Consider the following 20,375-nt stretch of genomic DNA (forward strand, 5'->3'; position numbering starts at 1 on the left):
TCTGTTTGTGAACCCATGTTGCTCGGCTCATGTACATAGACCTCATACTAATGTTCTTAATGTATGGGCAGATACGTATCTGGAGCTATTTATGTATAATGCCAATCATCAGGAAATGCTGGAGTACATTAGTGGGTCTTCAATTTCCTACTTATTTGAACAATTTTCTATACTAAAACCTGAAAATTGGTAGATGAAATGCAAAATTGGCAGAAACTCTGCCTGATGATACTCTGAGTAACTCTTAAAAGCTCTTTATCAAAAGACACATTACTGGGCCAAAAATGGCCAAAAATCTTTTCTCTAGTCTTTCTGCCTGTAGTGAGAATGGGGAAGGAAGGGGAATGGAATAATGCTGCTTAAGCCACTGCATCTTGTGAATCTTCTGACATCTCTTAAAGCTGTTCGTTTAAGGCATGCCTCATTCAGAAGTACAAGGGGAGGAGAATATGGAAGATTAATGAAACATGCAGAAAAAGCATTTTCTGCTACAACTGATTTTTCAAAGAAATTCAGCATTCAGGTTCAGTCTAGTTTGCTTCCCTATTATATTTTAAATTTCAACATATATCTTGTTTTAAGCCTTTTCTCTCATTATTGCAAGTTTTGGGGTTTTTTTTCCTCCTGTCTCCTCACATTCAAACAAAAAATAGGATGAAGTCCTCACTGGACAATTGTTCTCTAACCTTACAGATTTTGGAAGCTATTTTATAAATCACTTGCTACTTGCAGCAAAGTTGTCATCATAGAATCGTAGAATATCTAGGGTTGGAAAGGACCTTAAGATCATCTAGTTCCAACCTCCCTGCCATGAGCAGGGACACCACACACTAAACTGTGTCGCCCAAGGCTCTGTCCAAACTGTCCTTGAACACCTCCAGGGTTGGAGCATTCACAACTTCCTTGGGCAACCTATTCCAGTGCCTCACCACCCTCGCTGTGAAGAACTTCTTTCTTATATCTAATCTAAACTTCCCCTGTTTAAGTTTAAAGCCGTTACCGTACCAGTTCTCTAAAGTTCTCTTTCTACCTGAGGGGCAAAGTTTTGCTTCAGCTTCCAAAGCTATTGCCTGCTGGGCAATTGCCTGTCAGCTTTATCTAAACCTGCTAACCGTCTTTTCTTCTTTCCCATATTTTTTCTTTTCCTGTATTTTTTTTTCCTTTTACCTATTTCTTGGTTGTGTTGACACTGGTTTGATGTACAGGTGAGTCAAGACTATTTTTAATTACACTTGTAAATTCAGTCCATCAGTTCATAAGGATGCTTCTAACAGGCTGCCCTAGCCTTTGCAGTAGTTGCAATCTCCATATGCAGGCCCATACTGGCAGCACCATCCTCAGTCACTCAAACAGGAACTGGCTTCATGAAGTTGCTAAGTCTATGCTGTACCGAAACCATTTGATTTGGGGTTTTTATTTCGTAGTCTAAAAGCACGGCATCAGAAGTGCTCGGTGTCTGATGTAATTAATTGTAGGTTAGTATAGAGGCTAATATATATGCTCTTCAGCGACGGGTTCTTAATTACAGTCTTTCTTTATGCTATTCTGGTGTTGAAAACAGTCATTAAAGTATTTTAATAATACGTAAGGACTATATTGTTTTATAACTTCCTTTTTCTTTTTACACTGAGATGTGAATAAACATGGTTCAAGAATCAAGTTAAGATACTTTAAAATCAAATTTTGTGACACTTCCATCCATATAAAACATGTATGCATAATGTCCATGTGAGGCAATTGCCAATCTATGCTAAATTTTAAGAGCTGATGTAGTGAGTGTTCAAAGACTTAGTATTTTTGTGGCAGCAGCATATATCAATGGTTTTAAATTAATTCTGATGTTTAACGTCATGCATGTGCAGTGACCCATCTGACAGGCTCATTATGTCTTGCAAAAAGTTAAGAATGGCTTTTTGGGAACTGTGTGAGACTTGGTCCCTATTCCAGTGAGAGGGAGAGAAAACATCAGGGTAGTTACTGCCTTGAACAGGTCAGAATTACATCATTGACGAGCTTTGCTCATTAGTACATACCTTTTGTGCACCTTCATTAGTAGAACTCATTTACAAACAGGCAAGGCATTTCAATTTGCACCGTACCTTTTCTGTTGCACAACTGGAAAGTTAATATACTGACTGATAGTCATAAGTAGTTCAGCCGATGGTGAGGCAGATGTGACTCTTCTTAAAACCTGCCCTTTGGTAGCATGGCAAAGTACCAGAGACTGATTACCTGACTACTGATTTCTGACTGTTCTTTCTGAACAAAACTTGCCAGTGTCAATATCTATTTCCACAGAGCAAAAAAACCCCAAGCCCCAAAACCAAATAAAACACCAATACAAATAACCTTGCCTTAGGCATCCTAGTTATGATTGACTGTAATGAGCAGAGATCTTGCAACAGATTATGCTGTCACCATACAATTACTATGCTAACACTTTGAAATATGCTTAAACTAATATACCTCATTGAGAAAAATTGCTTTCAAGTGTCTGGTTAGAGTCTTAAATGAACCAGTCACCTTTCATTTCATATGTAACAGTATCTTCAATAAACAAACCAACAAAAAACAACAACAGCAACAAACCCCAACACAATAAATATTGCCCACAAACCAAAAACCCCCTAAACATAACAATGGATAATTTGAAAGGGAGAAAAAGACAAAAAAGACTCAAACAATAAATACACAAAGTAGATAAATTGATGGGGGATGTTCTTCTGATCTACACTTTAATTATGTTAAGACCAAAATAAATAGTTACGAACCACTGAGGATACTACTTTGGAAACAGACTCTGCAAAGCAGGAGGTTCATTCCTTGGAATATTAGTGTGTTTCAGAGTTTTCCAAATGAAGATGAAACATCAAATTCCTGTGAGGTGAAAAATGAAATAAATATTTCCGTTTGGTAGAATTTAAACTGTTTATAGTAATGTTTTAATCTATTTATTTACTAGTAAGCAGAAGGAAAATTAATCAGAATGTAAATGTGCTGTTTAATTTGGCATAATGCAAATGCAAATTTGAACCTCTTTCCTTCTTAGGTTGCTCAAAATACGCTCCCGCAAGGAAATTTTGGCAGGCTTTTATTTTTCTAGCTTACATTGCCAGTTTTGACTTCTGTTAGTGTCATTCTTCTTTAACCACTTAAATCTGTTGTCTGATTAATGAAAATCCCTATCTGAACTATTGTTAGATGGGGTTTTTTTGAACAGCAATGTGCTTTAACTTGAGTTACTAGATAAAAATTCCTTTTAAGAAACCAGGAAATCAGACTGAAACACTGTTGATTTGAGAGGAAATGCCGTAAGATAATGCCTAAATCTCTGATGAGTTCTGATTTGGATTTGGGCGTTTTGCTTTGTCTTAAAATGGAGCTAGAAAACGTTGAACCGATGTTTGCATTAGCGACTAGACGCAGATCTCATTGTTCTTTCCCAAGATAATATCTTATGCAGAGTTATTCTCCTATTCAGTGCTTGAAGTGGGACCATGGGTGACAAATGAGAGCAATGTTGCTCTTTTCTCAGTGGCATGTTGCAATTTTGTGGATCAACAGCTATGCTTGGAGGACTCGCAGCGGTTTCTGCTGATTGCTGCAGGCAGTCCAAGTGGCCTAGGCTGGACTTGTGCAGTTACTTATCTCCCTACAAGGCAGCATGGGGCAGCTGATAAGCAATATCTTAAAGCTGTAGGAGGCAGTGGCTGCAGACTCAGAGCTTCAGTTGGATTTTTGCCTCTCAATCCCTGTGAGCGGCAGGGTAGTCCAATCTCAGCAGGGGCTTCTACCACTCGTGGTGCAGCATCTTGGCTTTTTTATAACGATGGTTTTCCAGTTTCTGCTGGGTCTGATTTACCTTTTACTCTCTCTGTTCTTCAAACACTGCTGTTGGGTTAAATAAATTCAGTCACACAACCTACAGCTGTCAACTGGTAAACTCAAGCATACATATTTGGGCCCTTTAGTCCCTTACAGCTCATGTAGTGTATTGCTGTCTGAAAATGGTTTAGTATGAGCATTTGAAAGCGGCAGCATGAAGCATTCAGTTTTACTTGTTGCATGCACTTGGAGTCCTTTATCTACACATACAGTTCTTTTAATGAATCTTCTTATCTCATGTATCACATCTGCTTTAATAGCTGCATAGGAAAGCAGACTGGCCGACTGAGCAGTTCTGTCTCAGGGTTGTTTTAAAACTGTTAGTAAAGCATATGACTCTCAAAATGTGGATTCTGTGTTTTATTTTTCCCAGCATGTTTGAATTTTACAGATGGCTAATATTTTATTCATCCCACAGCAGTAGCCCTGAAGCAAAGGGGATCGTTGGCCAATCTTTTTTAGTGTCAGTCATTGGCATTTATTTTCATCTGCTCTGTATATATTAAAGAAACTCAAAGCCACAAAAAACCCACAACACAAAACAAGCCCCAACTAACAACAAACAAACCTGATCTGAACTTAAATCCTCGGTGCATGATTATTTAGCATCACCCTCCTACATTCTTTTGCTGCGAGGTAGTACAACAATTTAAATGTCATCGTGCTAAGTAGCGGAATTGAAGTAATTGTAAAATGGAAATACACTGTGCTGAACAGTAGGAATGCTGGATTTTGCCAGGACTGTGCTTTTTATCAGCTCACTGAGGCAAGTCTACTTCTTCAAACAAATTCTTTTGAGAGAACTCTGCAAAAGAAACCTGGCTTTAAAATGCTTCCAACTCTCCCCATTTTGGAAGGCTTTCTATATTCTGAGACATTGCTAATATGCAATTCTGGGTTATAACATTTGCCTTTCTTCTTAACAATGGGTTTGGATTTACTAGCCATGCACTACATGCGTTATGTTGGAGTGCTGTTGTCAAAGTCCATAATAATTAAATATTAAATAATTAAAACACTGAAAGGAACATTTTGAAAATGGTGCATGTATCTTACAGATCTGTGTTTTCTAAACAGTATGTAGTTGGAAGATGCCATTACGCTCATAAACTTCTTTGACATATGTTGCTATAATGTTTAATTGCTGAGTTAGGAAACTGTAAGGATTTTAATGTGAAAAGTTTCTTACTAAATATGATATATGACTTATTTTTGAATCACTTTACTGTTTTTTCACACTTCAGTGTGGTGAAAGTCTCTGCTAACACTAAGATTTTCTGCATGAGAGTATTGTAAGTTTATGTAAAACTTTGTACTCTTATTTCTATAAACTTTTATTTTGAGATTAAGATACTGACTTTTACTTTCTATGCTGGTTTTTGGTATTTTTTTAATCATTATTATTTCCTTTTGCCCAAGGACTCAGAAAAGGCCTTTGAGCTTTACAGCTTATCTAAAAGATTAAGCTATATCCAGACCTAATTATACAGGAGTTGCTCACAGTAGATCAGTTAAGTATATGTTCATCAGAACTGAGCTAGACTGTAAAACCTGGGCTGTTTAAGCACAGAAAGTTTGTATCGCTGGTGTCTATCACAAGTACATGATATTTCTCTTTTGCTTTTTCTTTGGGAGCTCTGCACATCTTTCACGTCTTTCTCGCTTGTTCCGTGTCTCAGAGCAAAGTGCAGCAGTAGGACATGTCACATTATACAGAAAGACCTGCTAAGGACCATGCTCACGAACAAACTTCTCTGACTCTCTTACTTTGTAGGTAAAGCAGGTCTTTGTAGGAATAGTATCAATGAATGCAATCAGAGAATGTAAAATAAGCTTCTCGGGTAAGGGCTGTCACAACACTGCTACCTTGTGTTTGAAATGCAAGCCATGGTTTCAGCCTGGCTACCTTCATATTAATTTAGAAATACATTTGAAACCAACAATGATAATCTACCAATATGAACTACTCTCTCATATGTATTTTCACTAAAAGGTTGAGTAAGGGTTGAGTAGGCAGGTAGCACATCAGCGAGTGCACTGCTGAAAACCACTTGGGTAGCACAGTCAGTGGAGTCTTCTATAGGGAGACTGTTATGAACTGGGAATGATCTGGAACAGAACAAGCTCACATGCAATACACCTAGCTCTTTAGCTGGTTTTCTGCTCGAGTTAACCATTTTTCTGTTTATTCCAACTAATTCTTAAGCAAATAACCTTGCATAGCTGAAGTATGGCTTGAGTTAGGTATTAGTTACATCTAGTGTTTCGGCTGTGTGTAGAATTGTCCTTAGAAACAAATAGACGATTTGATTACATTTTTGTATAAACTTATTTTTATATATTGCTTATATATAGATTTGTATATATGTAAGTTCACAGTGGTGAGGCATTTCAGTAATAGGTTGCTTTGAAACAGCACCGAGTCCTGCAAACAGAATACTGCTTGTACCTTCAAAAATCACAGATCACCTAACATTCAGAATACAAGTAGCTGTTTCCTTAATGACACCAAACATATCCAGTATATGAACTTAGAAATACTTCTGACTGGAGACTGAGGGCATCAGAGGTAAGTCTCTGGGCTCCTTCTTTGAGGAAAAGGTGGTGTAGGTAGCCATGCGAGGCTATGCCTTTTCAAAGACATAGAATAAGCACATAATTCTGTTTTTGAAAATACTGTAATAAGTGCCCAAGCCCACTGCAAACAATGGCAAATCATACTTAAAATTGTGACGGTCTTGATGGCTTTTAAAAGAAATGGTTTTTAGGAAGTTTAGAAATACACTGTCAGCATAACAGGGTTGAGCCAGCCTCAGGTGGAGGGCAGGAGGCAGCTGGCAGAAGAAAGATTTAATGTAGGCTCAAAGTAGCCATAAATCATTCTATAAGGAATCTTGGGAATTGTTTTCCTTGTGAACATTAGGTAAGAAGAGGTTCAGAGCTGCAACTAGAAGAATTCTCTGATGACTGATTTGTTCTGTTTCAAGAAAGCAAGACCAGGGGATCTCATTAATGCATATAAATATCTCAAAGGCGGGTGCCAGGAGGATGGTGTCAGGCTCTTTTCAGTGGTACCCAGCAGTAGGACCAGGAACAGTGGCTATAAACTAAAACTCAAGTTTCACCTGAACATGAGGAACAACTTCTTTACCTTGAGGGTGGTAGAGCACTGGGACAGGCTGCCCAGTGGGGTTGTGGAGTCTCTGTCTCTGGAGACATCCAAAACCCACCTGGCCACCTGTGTAACCTGCTCTGGGTGGCCCTGCCTTGACAGGGTGTTTGGACTAGATGATCTCCAGAGGTCCTTTCCAACCACAATTCTGTGATTATTTTTTTTCTTTCTCTTTAGGTGCTTGAAATGGTTGTATAGAACTGTGTCAAGACATAGTGCTGTGTTAATATTTGTTAATGAAAGTGTAAGGCTTTATTTTCTTTTGAAGTGTTATAGCATTTTAAAAGTTGAAGGTTTCACTGTTGGTATCTTTGAATGTGGCTTCATTAATATTTATATATTCAAGAGTCCTGAGATCTGTCACTTGGGCTGTTTAAAAAAGTTTTCTGTTTCAAATAGATGAGAAATTTAACAACTCCGTTTATATTCAGCTACTATGGAGAAGTTTGCAAAAGTGTCTGACGCTGCACAGTCTTGCACAAAATTGTGTTTCCAGACATCTTTGTTCCTTGCCAGCTTTGACATCTATTGTAGTCCTCTCTGTAGTCTAATAAGCTTCTGGTGAATGCCCAGGCTCCAAAGGTGACCTGGTAATTTTTTTATTATTATTTTTGAATTGATGAGCTGGTTTTTGAAATGGTCCAAACTTTTAATTTCAATTTTTTTTATTTGGTGCTGTTAGCAAATGCGTAATTAATTTTAACTAGATTTATTCCTATAGCAAGAAGAGAATATTACTGAACTTTCATTTTTGATGCGTATCGTGTGAAAAGCTTTAACTTTTGTATGTATCAAACACTATTCAAGTGGTCTCTTTGTTTTGTTTACATTAGTATCATAATCCTTTATATACTCTTTCAAAATTAGAGGATGGAATTCTGGACTTACTGACACCAGTAAGAAAACTCTATTGAGTATATTACGACAGAAGTTTTGCTGTCTTCATGTGACCTTATCCTGTTCCATTCTGGTTCTTGATTCCCTTTTTAAGCCCATTATCCTGTCAGTTGTGGTACCAGTCAGTACCCCACCGTACCCCACACGGAAAGATTCAGCTAGAACTTCTTTGATGACCTCTTCTATTCGGGGAAGTTTCTTGTCATAGGTTTTGTATGTCTTAGTTGGGTCTTGTTTTTACTGGGTCTTGTATTAGTTGTGTCATGTTTTTGATGGTTTTATTTTCTTTTTAGCCTTTTCAATGTGTTGTGGAGTATTTCTGTTCCTAAATGTTTTAGTGAGCTCTTGGAAGTGGTTAAGTAAATAATGTATACTGTGCATGGACACATAGAGCATAGTAGAAATATCACAGTATCCATGTTAGTCTCATTTTTACCAAGATGCAGCTGATATGAAACAGCAAAATGGAAATTTTTTCAGTGTTACAGCAATGACAATAATTCACATTGTTAATCATTTTTTTAAAGACTGCATCAGAGCATGGAGTAAATTTTAAATCTGAAATATATTATTCTACACTGGGGGAGGAGTGTTGAAATGTAAACTTTCAGGACTGAAGGTTTCTAAGAGTAGTTTATTAAAATAACCCCTCCTCTCAGGGTCCCTACTAGTCCAGGTGACTGATCACGGTACTCTTTTCTTGCCCATAAGTATGAACTGCAGAAACTCGAAGTCACCTCACTAGAGCATCAAAGGGAAAACATTCATCTGCTCCTAGGAACTGAACACTGTTGTCAGTGACACTACTAATATTTCATTGAATGTTCTTTTGATGGAACACTACAAATAGCAAATGAAAGAATTATTTATTCCAGATAAATGTTTTGCCTGTGTAAATACAGTTCTACTAAATACAAATGTGCTGGCATAACCATCACGCAGTCTGCTTCTGTTGAAGAGTAAATCATTGTAAGCAATGCCATAGTCTGTCCACTGTGCCTGGCTGCTCCTCTGTGTAAGCTCGCTCCTCAGCCATCCAGCCTTTCCTAATACAGGTTTAGAGGTGGTGCTTTTGAGAAGAATCACTTGTTTTCTTGTTACTTGGGTGGATTGAGGTTTTATATGGTACAAGTGAAGACAGGCCAACCTTGATAGGAAGGGGGAATGGGAAAGCAGCGAATTACTGGTATACTACAACCCAGATAATTATACTTAATTTCAAACACTTTGAAATAAAGCACAACTGTGCTTAAATGTTATCAAAATTTCACCTGAGATGTAAGACAACAAGAGCTTTGGGGTAACCAGGCTAGCTCCTCTTATGATACGGTATGTGAGAATGCATCAGCCGGCTAAGAGCTGTTTAAGGGGATGTTATTTAAGATGGGAACTACAAGGGAATATATTGGCTTCAGAAGCTAAAGATATTTCTGCTTTGTGCCATGCAGATGCATGAGCAAGCACAGACATCTTAACCAGTTTCTCCAGTGCTTTGAATTATAGTAATTCTCCCCAAAAAGCCTACTAGCTAAGCCAGACACAGCCCTTAGAGATATGCAAAGGTGAACTGTGGTGTCAAGTGTATCATTTTAATAGCATATGAATTAAATAGAGATCAAGTAAAATATATTTCACCAAAGTTTGCGGTGGGACTTTATTTCTTTCATTTATATTATACTTTGCAGCAGTATTTTCCTCTTGAATTCAATTGAAATTTTCAAAAATTACTTTTCCAGTTTAAAATGAAGACATATGAGAGAGAAGAATGTACCATAACTGGGAGAAATGTCTGTTAACAGGATTTCTGTTTCTCTCTTATTTGCTAAATAGGATGTGTTAGGAATGGAGTACAAAAAATGTGATTTGAGGAGAGTATTTTAGAAATCCTTATCACTGAACTTTGGAAGTGCTGTGATCAGCTAAATACAGTACAGAAAAAGCTTGTTAAACATTGCAAGTTGCAGTATGTGTAAAAAAAGAAGATCTTTTGATAGAGAGGAAAAGCTTTATGACACTTACTCTCAGGTGAAGAATAGCCCTACCTGGGCTTGACAGCCTGTGTACCAAGCAATAGCATCGTATGATTTGAAATGGCTGGTATATTGAAACAGGGAAATCATAGTACCGGACCTTTTAATAGTAGTATAAAATTAGTACAGTATCTTGCAAGACCACAGATTCAGTAAGCATTTGTCAGCTTCTATAAAAAAAGAGAAATTGTGAAGCCTCTTGAATTTAAATAAAGTCTCTATCGGAATATTTGCTTTCCTGGGTTATTTGTTTGTATTAACCTGTGCCTGTTTGCCTGAATGACTGAAGGAAGAGTAAAGCTGATCTGTTTGCTTTAAAAAAGGTATTTATTGTAAGTGACGTATACTACAGAGGTACCTCTTTTGGAGGAGAAAAGATCAGTAAAACAGTGAATGACTTTCTCTACAAGTATAAGAAGTAATAAAATATTAGTAATGAGTACAGCTTCTATAGTTAACTTTTTCTTGCTGAGCCGTGTTGTACGACTTTCCATTGCCAAAAGCTGTGTCATGAATAATGGGTTTATATACACCCAGTTTTCATGGGTTTGTAAATGTTTTTAACAAAGTACTTAATTCTTTCTGCTATAAGAATCTACGTGTTCATTTCTTGGGGAGTGAAAATAGAAACCACTTTTCAGAGTTCTTGAAATGTTTTGATTCGAAACATTTGTAGACAGGTAAATGAAGGGAGGAGGGTCATTTGCAGAATCTCTAGGATCATCACAAACAAGTCTCCCAAACTCTTTGAATCCATAAGCAGTTTCTCTGTGACTAGTATTAGGGTTTTTTTAATATAGAAGTCTCAAAAGAAGGGATAGAGTGTGTACTGTTCCAATTAATTAGAGCTGATATTCCGCAACTCATTAATCTTATTTTATGAGATGGTTATGTAGAAACTTTCACAAGTACCAGTAGTTATAAAAAAGCAAAAAGCTGTGGTTCATACATCTAAAGATAACACTGTGTAAAATTCATTTTGGGTTATCTTAAGGGGGTTTTATCTGATCTATTTCTTTCATTTCTTCAGATCTTCAACAATTAATCATAGGTTTTGGAAGAAATTGCAGATAGTATTGCAATCTGATCCTTATGATGTTGGGGAGGCCCATCATCGTTTTCTTTTGGATTTCTCAAGGCAGAGGAGGAGGCTTAAAGCCTCAGCAGGAGAATGTCCACTGTTTAAAAGCTTGGATATTCAGGTGATAGGTAGGACATTTGAAAGTGCTATCTACGCAGGCTGACTCTGAAAATGTAGTACAGCCTTCCATGTTAGTTTTATGAATGTAGTCTGTAAAAGGAGTGGGTATTGTCATGTCCCGGAAAAGAATGTATTAAGAGGAAGCAATCGTTTTTGCTTCTTGTATTCTTTGATCCTTTTCCAGGCACTTGCTTTTAGCCACTGTTAGAAACGGGCAACTAAACAGGCACGTAATTCTGATTCACAGGGTTTACTGGTATATTAAGAGAACAGGCCTGGAATGTCATACCTGAATAGTGTTAAAGCTATACTTCCAGACAGTTTGCTGTGATAAGTTGAGAATGAAAAGTACTAATGAAGAAAAGAGGGACTGTAAAAGCAGAAAAAGTTGTTATAATAGAAGCTTTCATTTAGTGCTGTATAAATTAAATCAATGTTATTCTGGTGGAAGAACAAGAAACTACATTTCCAGATAACCTGTAAGATTTCTTCTTGGAGCATTAAGTCAGACATGCCATGGAATTCCTCAAAATTCCATTCTGTAGCTGGCCTGGATCTTCTAGTCAGCTACTGTGGATAGAGTACTGTGTCCCTAGTGTGTGATATAGGGTAACCATTTTAAGGACTTAGTACTTTCCTGTGTCTTGGATAGATTGGAGGCACGCCTGTGATTTTTCATGGTTGTTATCACACTAGAGGAGAGGCGTTCTTTGATGCTTCAATACAGGCGAGGTAAAGCATTCTCTGTCTTCTCCCATAGAAGATATGGAAGATAAGAGTTTCAAAGCAAATACGGTATTTATCCTGATTTTTGTCTTATCACAGATTGGAAAGAGATGGTATCTAGTATTTTAAAAAAATGGGAGAAAATACTTTTCTCACAGAACTGGCTTTACCAAGACCTCTCTTTTTAGCATTACCTCATGCATGAGATTTCCTCTAGACTGTGGGGGTTTTTTTAGGAATTACCATCGAATTGTTTGCCTGAATTTGGGTTTGGGGTTTTTTTTGTCTTTTCTCGACCAATATGTTATTGAATACCAGTGCTAGAGAGAGAGAAAAATACGAAGTTCTCCAAGTCGTGTAACCCCGGTGTTTCAGGAGGAGTCCATTTGGAATTTCACTTTACTGTATTGTTGTATTGATGATGAGATTAAACAAATGCTTGTAATGAAGATCATCCTCTTGTAATTTGAAGGCAATGTAGTTTCTTATTTGTTTTTAGTAGTGTGAATGTTAAGAAGAATATTTGGTACAAACATGAGTAAATACAAAGTATCAAATTGATCAATATCCAAGGCTTTTCAACTATGGAAAATGAGGGTTAATTCTTTGAAATATTTATTTTTTTGAAATGAGAAATATCATATACTACCTAGATCTGATTTACATGGATTCTGTTTATAATCTGCAGATTGTTGCATTGTCGTTGCTCACAAAAGTAGTGAAGTTGAATTCAAATCAGTTACAACTCCCAAATGAGTTTATTATCTGGCTGGTGTAAATTGGTATAATGTTACTTACTTTGATAGAAATATGTTAAGGTGGAACTGTTGAAATTTTGTCCCAATGTGTCCAGTCTCCAGCTCATCAGTGTTAAACAGGGTCTTTTCATAGTATTTTAGATCATTTAAAAACTTGTTCAGCCTTATACACCTAATTAAACTTCTTACCTTTGATGTATAAAACAAACTACTTGTTTTAACTGCTTTTACAGTATTTAATGTCATACTTAATTTAAGATACAAACAAAACAAAAGAACAGGCATCTCTTGACACTGCCTGCTGCATCTTTTAAATGTGGTTTCAGTTCTGCTTAGTCTAATTCTTTGATAGAGAATTGGTGGTAGAGATGTCTAAAGAAGAGACATCAAGAAAACTTTAATGACCTGTAGGGCACAGCTTCAAAACAGTCATCAGCAGCATAAGTACTTTGTGGTGTGAATGCATTTCTACCATACTAAAAAAGTGTGATGTAAGTCTTCATTATAGCAGTAGGAAGTTAATTTATTTGTTGGAATTGTGATCTTGAAATCTTGTACATAGTAAAGTGGTCCAGTATGTGCCATATGTAGGAAATAACAAACTTGAATTAATTCCTAGATAAAATTAGTATGCATTGCACTTCCATGAGTTGTCTGTTTTGTTTCTCCAATCAAAATTTCTATTAATTTCAGCTTTGTTCTCCTCCACATTAGTTCCATTGTCTTAATTTTCATCATTTGTAGCAGCTGGCTTCTTGTCAATCTGTAGTTTGGACCTTTACATCAAGCAGCAAATTAATTGCAGGAAAAGAAATCCCAATAGTACTGCTATGTTTAGAGGCTTTCACAATTATCAAGAAATGAATGTTGCTGATTCTTGTCAGAAATGTGATGTTGAACATGGGGAAGGAGGCAGCAGATGCTTCATGGGTACCGTTAGTTCTCTCTTGAAATAAGTGTTGATTGGTTCCTTGTACCTTCCTTTTCCTAGACCTGCCCCTCAATTGTTGTGAAGTTAAATTAGGAAAAAATAGCAATTAAGAAAAAATGTTAAAGTAGTGAGGTGTATTTTTGTTAAAAGATGCATAGCCTTAATGTGTCCCAAGTGCAAAAGCACTCTCTGGAGTTTATTGGAGGGCCTGCTTGCATCCTAAATGTTAGTTCCTTTTCCCTCTGCCACATCTTAAAAACATAAGCAAAAATGCCTACTTGGATTTGTTCTGTCAGTGTTTACAAACTCATGTTTTCCTTTCTCAAAAGAGAAATGAAGGAACCCTTTTAAAATCAGGCAACACATACAAAAAGCTCATGAGTATGTTGTCCAGAAGGCGCCCATATAAAGTTGTTTGAAATGCAAGCAGTCAGTGTTTAGACTCTCAACATGCCTTTCAGACATCAGCAAATAATTTAGTCTTCTATCAAGATGCTGCACTACTGTTAAATTCCTCTATTTTCTTAACGAGCAGCAGTAATGGCTAGAACAATAAATTCCATCGCTTTTGTATTTTGCTGCACTTCTATTGTTCCTCAAAAAAAAAAAGACAAAAACTCAACAAAATGCAGCATTCAAACAACTGTTGTGAAAACAGGCAAAGCAAGTGGAGGCAGGGCAGTTAGTATATGGTATAAACACAAAGGAGATATTCTCTCCTTATGGTGAAATACTGTATTGAAATGATGAGCTATTTTAGTCTACTTTATTCGCTATCTTATATTGCTTATTTTCCCTTGTTTTCTGGTTTTCATGAACTTACAGGTGTAATTTATTTGGCTGTCTTTTCGAGATACATATCTCTGACTTTCTGATGGTTTTTGCTATGTTTAACTGAACTATCTCATGTAGTCTGTCTTTTCAATAGTACGTAGATCACAAAAGAGAGTAATACTTTTCCCAGCTCTTAAGAGAATATTGAATTTGGTTAGATACAGTGTCTGTCTGTAGCAGTATCTTCTCTCGTTTACCCTCCCGTAAGTTTAGGAGCTCAGTCCAGCATTATTCCAAGGTCATTTTCAAAGTCCTGCTGTGACTCTGATTCTTTTATATTTGTTTCTGGTTTTGAGCTGAATATGAAATTTAGTGATTCAGCTTTTGAACAGGAAATTTAATTTGTAACTTGTCAGTTCATTTATAAAACGGATACACTGTGAAGGATTCTTCTGAAAATGGATGCTGCTGTGAAGGATTCTCTTTAATACATATGCAGCCTTTCTCTTTTGTTCTCTGTTTATTTGTTTGTTCCTGTGAAGCGTGGAAATACACAAAAATCACTTCAAAAATCTAAATTCATAGCTGTCGCTGCTGACCGTATCCTCCAGGCCTTCCAGGCAGCAAGTCAGCAGGAGGTGGCTGCACATGCAGGGTATCCATCCAGGAAACAACGCTTGCCTTCTCTCAGCATCCCTGCGCCTTCGTCTGCCTGCAGACTCAGTTTACTGACAAAACTTGAGTTACTGCTTGTAGAAATGGACAGAATCCTTTTTTGTAAAAATTAGAACCCCTCTTAAATTTTATCACATTACCTCCCATACGTGTTTCCAGGTACAGCACTTCTTGTGTCTGTTTTACGGTGCGTATGTGTTCTGTGTAATCTCTATGAAAGATCTGTGATGAATCAACTGTTGCAGGCTTTGAAATGTTTGTTTAACTTTCAAGATACTTAATGCTTTTTAATCCTGTATAGAATGAATAGCCCAAAATGACTGACAGTCTGCTAAGCAGCATGTTATAGCTCAAGTTGTAACCATTAAGCCCATTTGGATTTGTCTCAAACTGTAAGAACGACAGTATAGAAAACAAGAAAAGTTTGGATATATGAAAGTAATTCAAAATAGAGTCCCAAATGAGGGGTTTCTGCGAATCTGTAGCTTTGACAGCTGAGTTTTTCTTCTGTAAGAGAAACTAAGCTTTTTCTTAATTAAATTACCACGTTTTCCCTGCCTTTTTTTTAGTGGCGTGCAACCCAAGTCTGAATAAACCTATTCCTTGTCTTAAAGTAATGTCTATTCAGTGGGCTAGTATGAGACTGGCAAACTTGTGAAGCATTACAGCTATAGAAAATCACATTGCAATACAATGGCATTTACAGGCAAGCAAAGGAGTGTGAAACTCTGGGCACACAGAGGAACCCTGTGTTCAAACATGCTTCATCCCAGCCTGAACTATGTCTCTGGTGCTTGTGACACTGAGTGTTATGTTTGGGAAAGGAACTCCCCTTGCAAGGTTGCTGAATTGACACGTACTGTTAGATCCCCAGATTGTCACACCCCCTTAAGTCACTTGCTTTTGGTATCAGATACTGAATGCATCATCATTAACCATTGTGCTTTGCTCTATGATCTCGCCTGCTGCTTGAACTAAGATGTCTTTTTTGAACGTTTCTAGGAAGTTGAGTAAACCTTTTGATTAGTTATTTTTATGCCACTGGAAACAATGACAACAGTACTTACAGCCAGGATAAAAAGTGGTTGAAGTGCAGCCAACTTTTGATTGTTTGAAACTTAACTGATAAAATGGGAGATTTCTGTGGTTATGTGAATAGTAGCACTGATTCGGTTAAATGCTCAAAACCACTGGATATCTACTGTTAAAGTGATGTTTTTAGGTTTCATAGTGACTCTCAGATTTGTATACTGGTTGACTGAATTTCTTTTGCTGTTATTAATAGATGGGAATGGATTAGGCATGGCATGATAGCATAGAGGTTATAATTCATTTACCACTTTCATACTTCCCCTGGACTCCACGGGTAGTTTTATTGGCAAGACAAACCTGTTAGCAAGTATGAAAGTTCTGAGTGATGTTTTAATAATAACATGACCAATTTATATATGCTGAATTATTCTTTGGAATTTAAAACTTGCAGAAAGAAAATGTATTTTCATGTATTCTACTTTTGCAGTTTTAGTGTATTTTTTAGCAGGTGAATTCATGGATCCTGAATATTTTTAAATACAGGTAATGAATTTGGACATCCAGAATGGCTTGACTTCCCCAGAATAGGGAACAATGAGAGCTACCACTATGCTAGAAGGCAGTTTAATCTTACTGAGGATCATCTTCTTCGCTATAGATTCCTAAATGCGTTTGATAGAGATATGAATAAATTGGAAGAAAGATTTGGCTGGCTTGCATCTCCCCAGGTAAGCTATAGATACTAAATGGTAAGTTCTTAGTCACCAGCTGGCTACATGTTCAGAATAACAATACCAAATTTGCATGCAGAAATTTTAAACAGCACTTTATTATGCACTGTGTAATGTCCAACCATATATTTCAAGTTGTCAAAACATGTCACTGAAGTATCTTCCCCTCTAGTCTGCTCTTGTGAGGCCTCACTTGGACTATTATGTACAGTTCTGGTGTCCTCAACATAAAAAGGACATGTAGCTGAGGAGTCCAGAGGAGGCCACGAGGATGATAAGAGGACTGGAGCACCTCCCGTGTGAAGACAGGCTGAGAAAGTTGGGGCTGTTCAGCCTGGAGAAGAGAAGACTGCGTGGAAACCGAATAGCAGCCTTCCAATATCTGAAGGGGGCCTACAAGGATGCTGGGGAGGGACTTTTCGTTAGGGACTGTAGTGGTAGGACAAGGGGTAATGGCTTTAAACTTAAACAGGGGAAGTTTAGGTTAGATCTAAGGAAGAAGTTCTTCACAGTGAGGGTGGTGAGGCACTGGAATGGGTTGCCCAAGGAAGTTGTGAATGCTCCAACCCTGGAGGTGTTCAAGGCCAGATTGGACAGAGCCCTGGGCGACCTAGTTTAGTGTGTGGTGTCCCTGCTCATGGCAGGGGGGTTGGAACTAGATGATCTTAAGGTCCTTTCCAACCCTAACTATTCTATGATTCTGTGAATAGAAATCTGAAACAAGTCTCCTTTTAGCTTCATAGCAAGCTCTTTTCCTGTGATTTTTGCTGGTTTTATTTAGTAACTGTGAATTGGATAAAGCAGAATATAAAATTGTCTGTAATCCAATCCAGGGATTGCTTTGGGAAAGCATAAATTCTTCTGACTATTTACTTCATATAAATAAATACTCTGTTACTGAGAAAACACTTTCAGTACAGTTTAAGTTTGAAGATGCCTGGTCTTCAAGTTGTCACTTTTGTGTTTGCCATTTTTACCCAAATGCTGCACTGTACTTTTTATAAAAGCAACTCAGTTATTACAATCTCTCAGTTTAATTGTTTCATAGTCATCATAATCCACTTGAAAGAACTTTTTAAATTGATGTCTAGTTATTTATTAAGGGCTTTTGCAAATAGAACAAAGGTAGTATGTGCAGCTGTTTAATGTGGCTTATCAAAGGCGTCTCTCACACAGATTTAAAAAAACCAAACAAAACCTCCATATCCAGTGCTTCATTTCCTAAATTACTAACAGTAGATGTGATGCAGACCCCTATAACAAGTATATTGGAAGATCTGATATGATGAAAGGAATCCATTTTTTGCGAAAGTGTGATAAAAAGACCACCTTACAAATACTGAGCAAGAATTTTTCATGTGCTCTATAATGAATATGCTGCTTCCTCTTTAACTTTACATAAAATTTACATAAAAAGTAAGCTATAGTTTAGTAATCAAAAATATTACATGATATTACATAGGTAAACAATTTCAGTATTTCAGTTTGCATGTTAATGTCTTTATGCTGCTTGAATCCTTGTTTTACTTGAAATTAGGTATAGAAGTAGTGGTGGTTTGGTTTTTTTCCCCTTGTTAATTCAGTTAGAAATGAAATATTTTATAAATTGGATTTTTATTTTTATTTTTCTTTCCTAGGCCTATGTGAGTGAAAAGCATGAAGCCAACAAGGTCATAGCATTTGAGAGAGCTGGTCTCCTTTTTATTTTCAACTTTCATCCCTATCAAAGTTACGTGGACTACAGAGTGGGTATTGCAACTCCAGGAAAATATCCTTTTCTTTATTGTTTTGCTTGTACAGAAAAACTCTAGAAGTTGAAGACTAATTTTATTTATGTTTTCTAATATGAATGCAAGCTGTAGTTAAAAGGTAGGAAGCCACTTACTTGTCATCAGCGTAATCTTGCTTTAATTCGTTAAGCAAAAGAAAATTTAGAGATTTGCCCTCTTCATAAGAGATCATTTTGAAGAAACCAAAAGTAAAAATCACGATTTAAAGACTACAAGTTCCAGTTCCCTTCTGATGCCTTGTTTTTTTGGAATTATGTTGGGACATGAAAAAGTAAGTAGCTTCTGCTTCTTAAATAAACTACAGAAAGTGACCACAGTAAGGTAAGGCTGTGCATGCAGTCACACAGGAAAATGCATTAGCTTAAACCTGCATCAGGAAGGCTGTACAATTTCTGTTTTATAATTAGGTGGACTGAGCATGTGTTCTTACCTCAGCCAAGGACTAAATGTTTACTTGGCTGAGTTTCCATTTTTGTCCAAGTTCTTAGAATTGAGGGAGATTCAAAAAATCAATGCTAACTTGCCAAAGGAATTTAATTTGCCCCTATTCAGCCTGTTTCAAGTCCTTTGATAAACTTGTGGCAGTTTAAAACAGTGCAGTTCAGTTTTGGCCTACTCTTTTTATTTATGAGCAATTTCAGGGGACCATCTCTGCCGTATCTCAATTGCTTCAGTTCAGTGTATTGCTCTGTCTCCTGAGCACTTCTGAATTGACCTACAGGGTCTCAGGAATGTAGCAGGATTCTGGTTTGGAAACATCAGGTCAAACCCACCTTCTTCAGTGCTTTCTTCTGCTAACTGTATGCTGCTGCTGGAACTCATGGCAAAAGTAGAATGGGGTAGTAAATTGGAGTAGGAAAATCTTAATCTGATGCTGCGAGGTAAACAAACACTTCACTGTCATAGCCTTCAGGTATTCACCCATCTAGATTGATTTGCTGCACTTCATCTGTCTTTGAAATTCTTTGCATTCTGCAGATGGAAAAGGTGGAAGTTCAGTGTTAAGGACTACGACATATAACTAATGTGACTTTTTTTTCTCTGATACTTATACAGATACAATTAAATGCAATCCACTTTTCGTTGTTCAGTTTCTGCCTTTTTTCAAAGATGATAGATGTTGAGAAATATTTAACAAATATTTTTTGTAAAAAATCTCACTATCTCATTCGTAAGAACTTTTGTATCACTTATTTTTTCTTTTCCATAGCACATCTTTATCAGGCTTGTATTTAATTATGATCAATATGAGGCTGGTTTCCTAACTTCATTTTCTGGTAGGTGCTAAACTAGTTGAATATCTAGGCATTGTTTTTTGGGGTAAGTGCTCCACACATATTGTTACAAAAATTCTCCTCCTTGGTGCTTATAGCTAAGATGAGAATAATCTGTACTCAAGACTTCTGAAACTCTTTGGGCTTTCTTTATGCTCATGGAAATATTTTTTATGACCATTTTGTTGACTAAATATTTAATATAAGCAGCCTTTTGGGTTTTGTCAGTGCTCTAAATTCTTCAGTCATTTCAGAAACGGTGCATGTATCTATTTTACTCCATCAGAATGTCCTTTCTCCTCGTGCATTAGGCATTTACCATTTGTGTAGAACCCTGAGCGCATTGCTCCTGTTCAGCTGAAGCTGCTCTGTAGTAGCTCTTAGGAAGCAAACTGCAAAATCTCCTTTTCACTAGTTTTATTTTGTAAATCAAGGCCCAGCTGGGTTTCAGGAAGTTGATCTGTTGCTAGTTCACTGGGCATTGAAACAGATTGCTGCT

At 37.0% G+C, this 20,375-nt stretch overlaps 1 protein-coding gene across 1 annotated transcript in view; it reads left to right on the plus strand.

Moving 5' to 3' along the window:
- LOC104413708 (1,4-alpha-glucan-branching enzyme-like) overlaps positions 1–18,623 on the plus strand; it is a gene marked incomplete at its 5' end in the record, with an annotated part of 40,803 nt that extends 22,180 nt beyond the window's left edge. Inside the window, 2 exons of the mRNA XM_010024778.1 lie at positions 16,625–16,809; positions 18,450–18,623. Of these exons, the coding sequence (XP_010023080.1) occupies positions 16,625–16,809; positions 18,450–18,623 (359 nt within the window). The remainder of the gene's footprint in view (positions 1–16,624; positions 16,810–18,449) is intronic.
- Positions 18,624–20,375: the final 1,752 nt, after the last annotated feature.

The sequence above is a fragment of the Nestor notabilis genome, unplaced genomic scaffold, assembly GCF_000696875.1.
Source record: "Nestor notabilis isolate BGI_N333 unplaced genomic scaffold, ASM69687v1 scaffold5442, whole genome shotgun sequence".
NCBI classification, from domain to species: Eukaryota; Metazoa; Chordata; class Aves; order Psittaciformes; family Psittacidae; genus Nestor; species Nestor notabilis.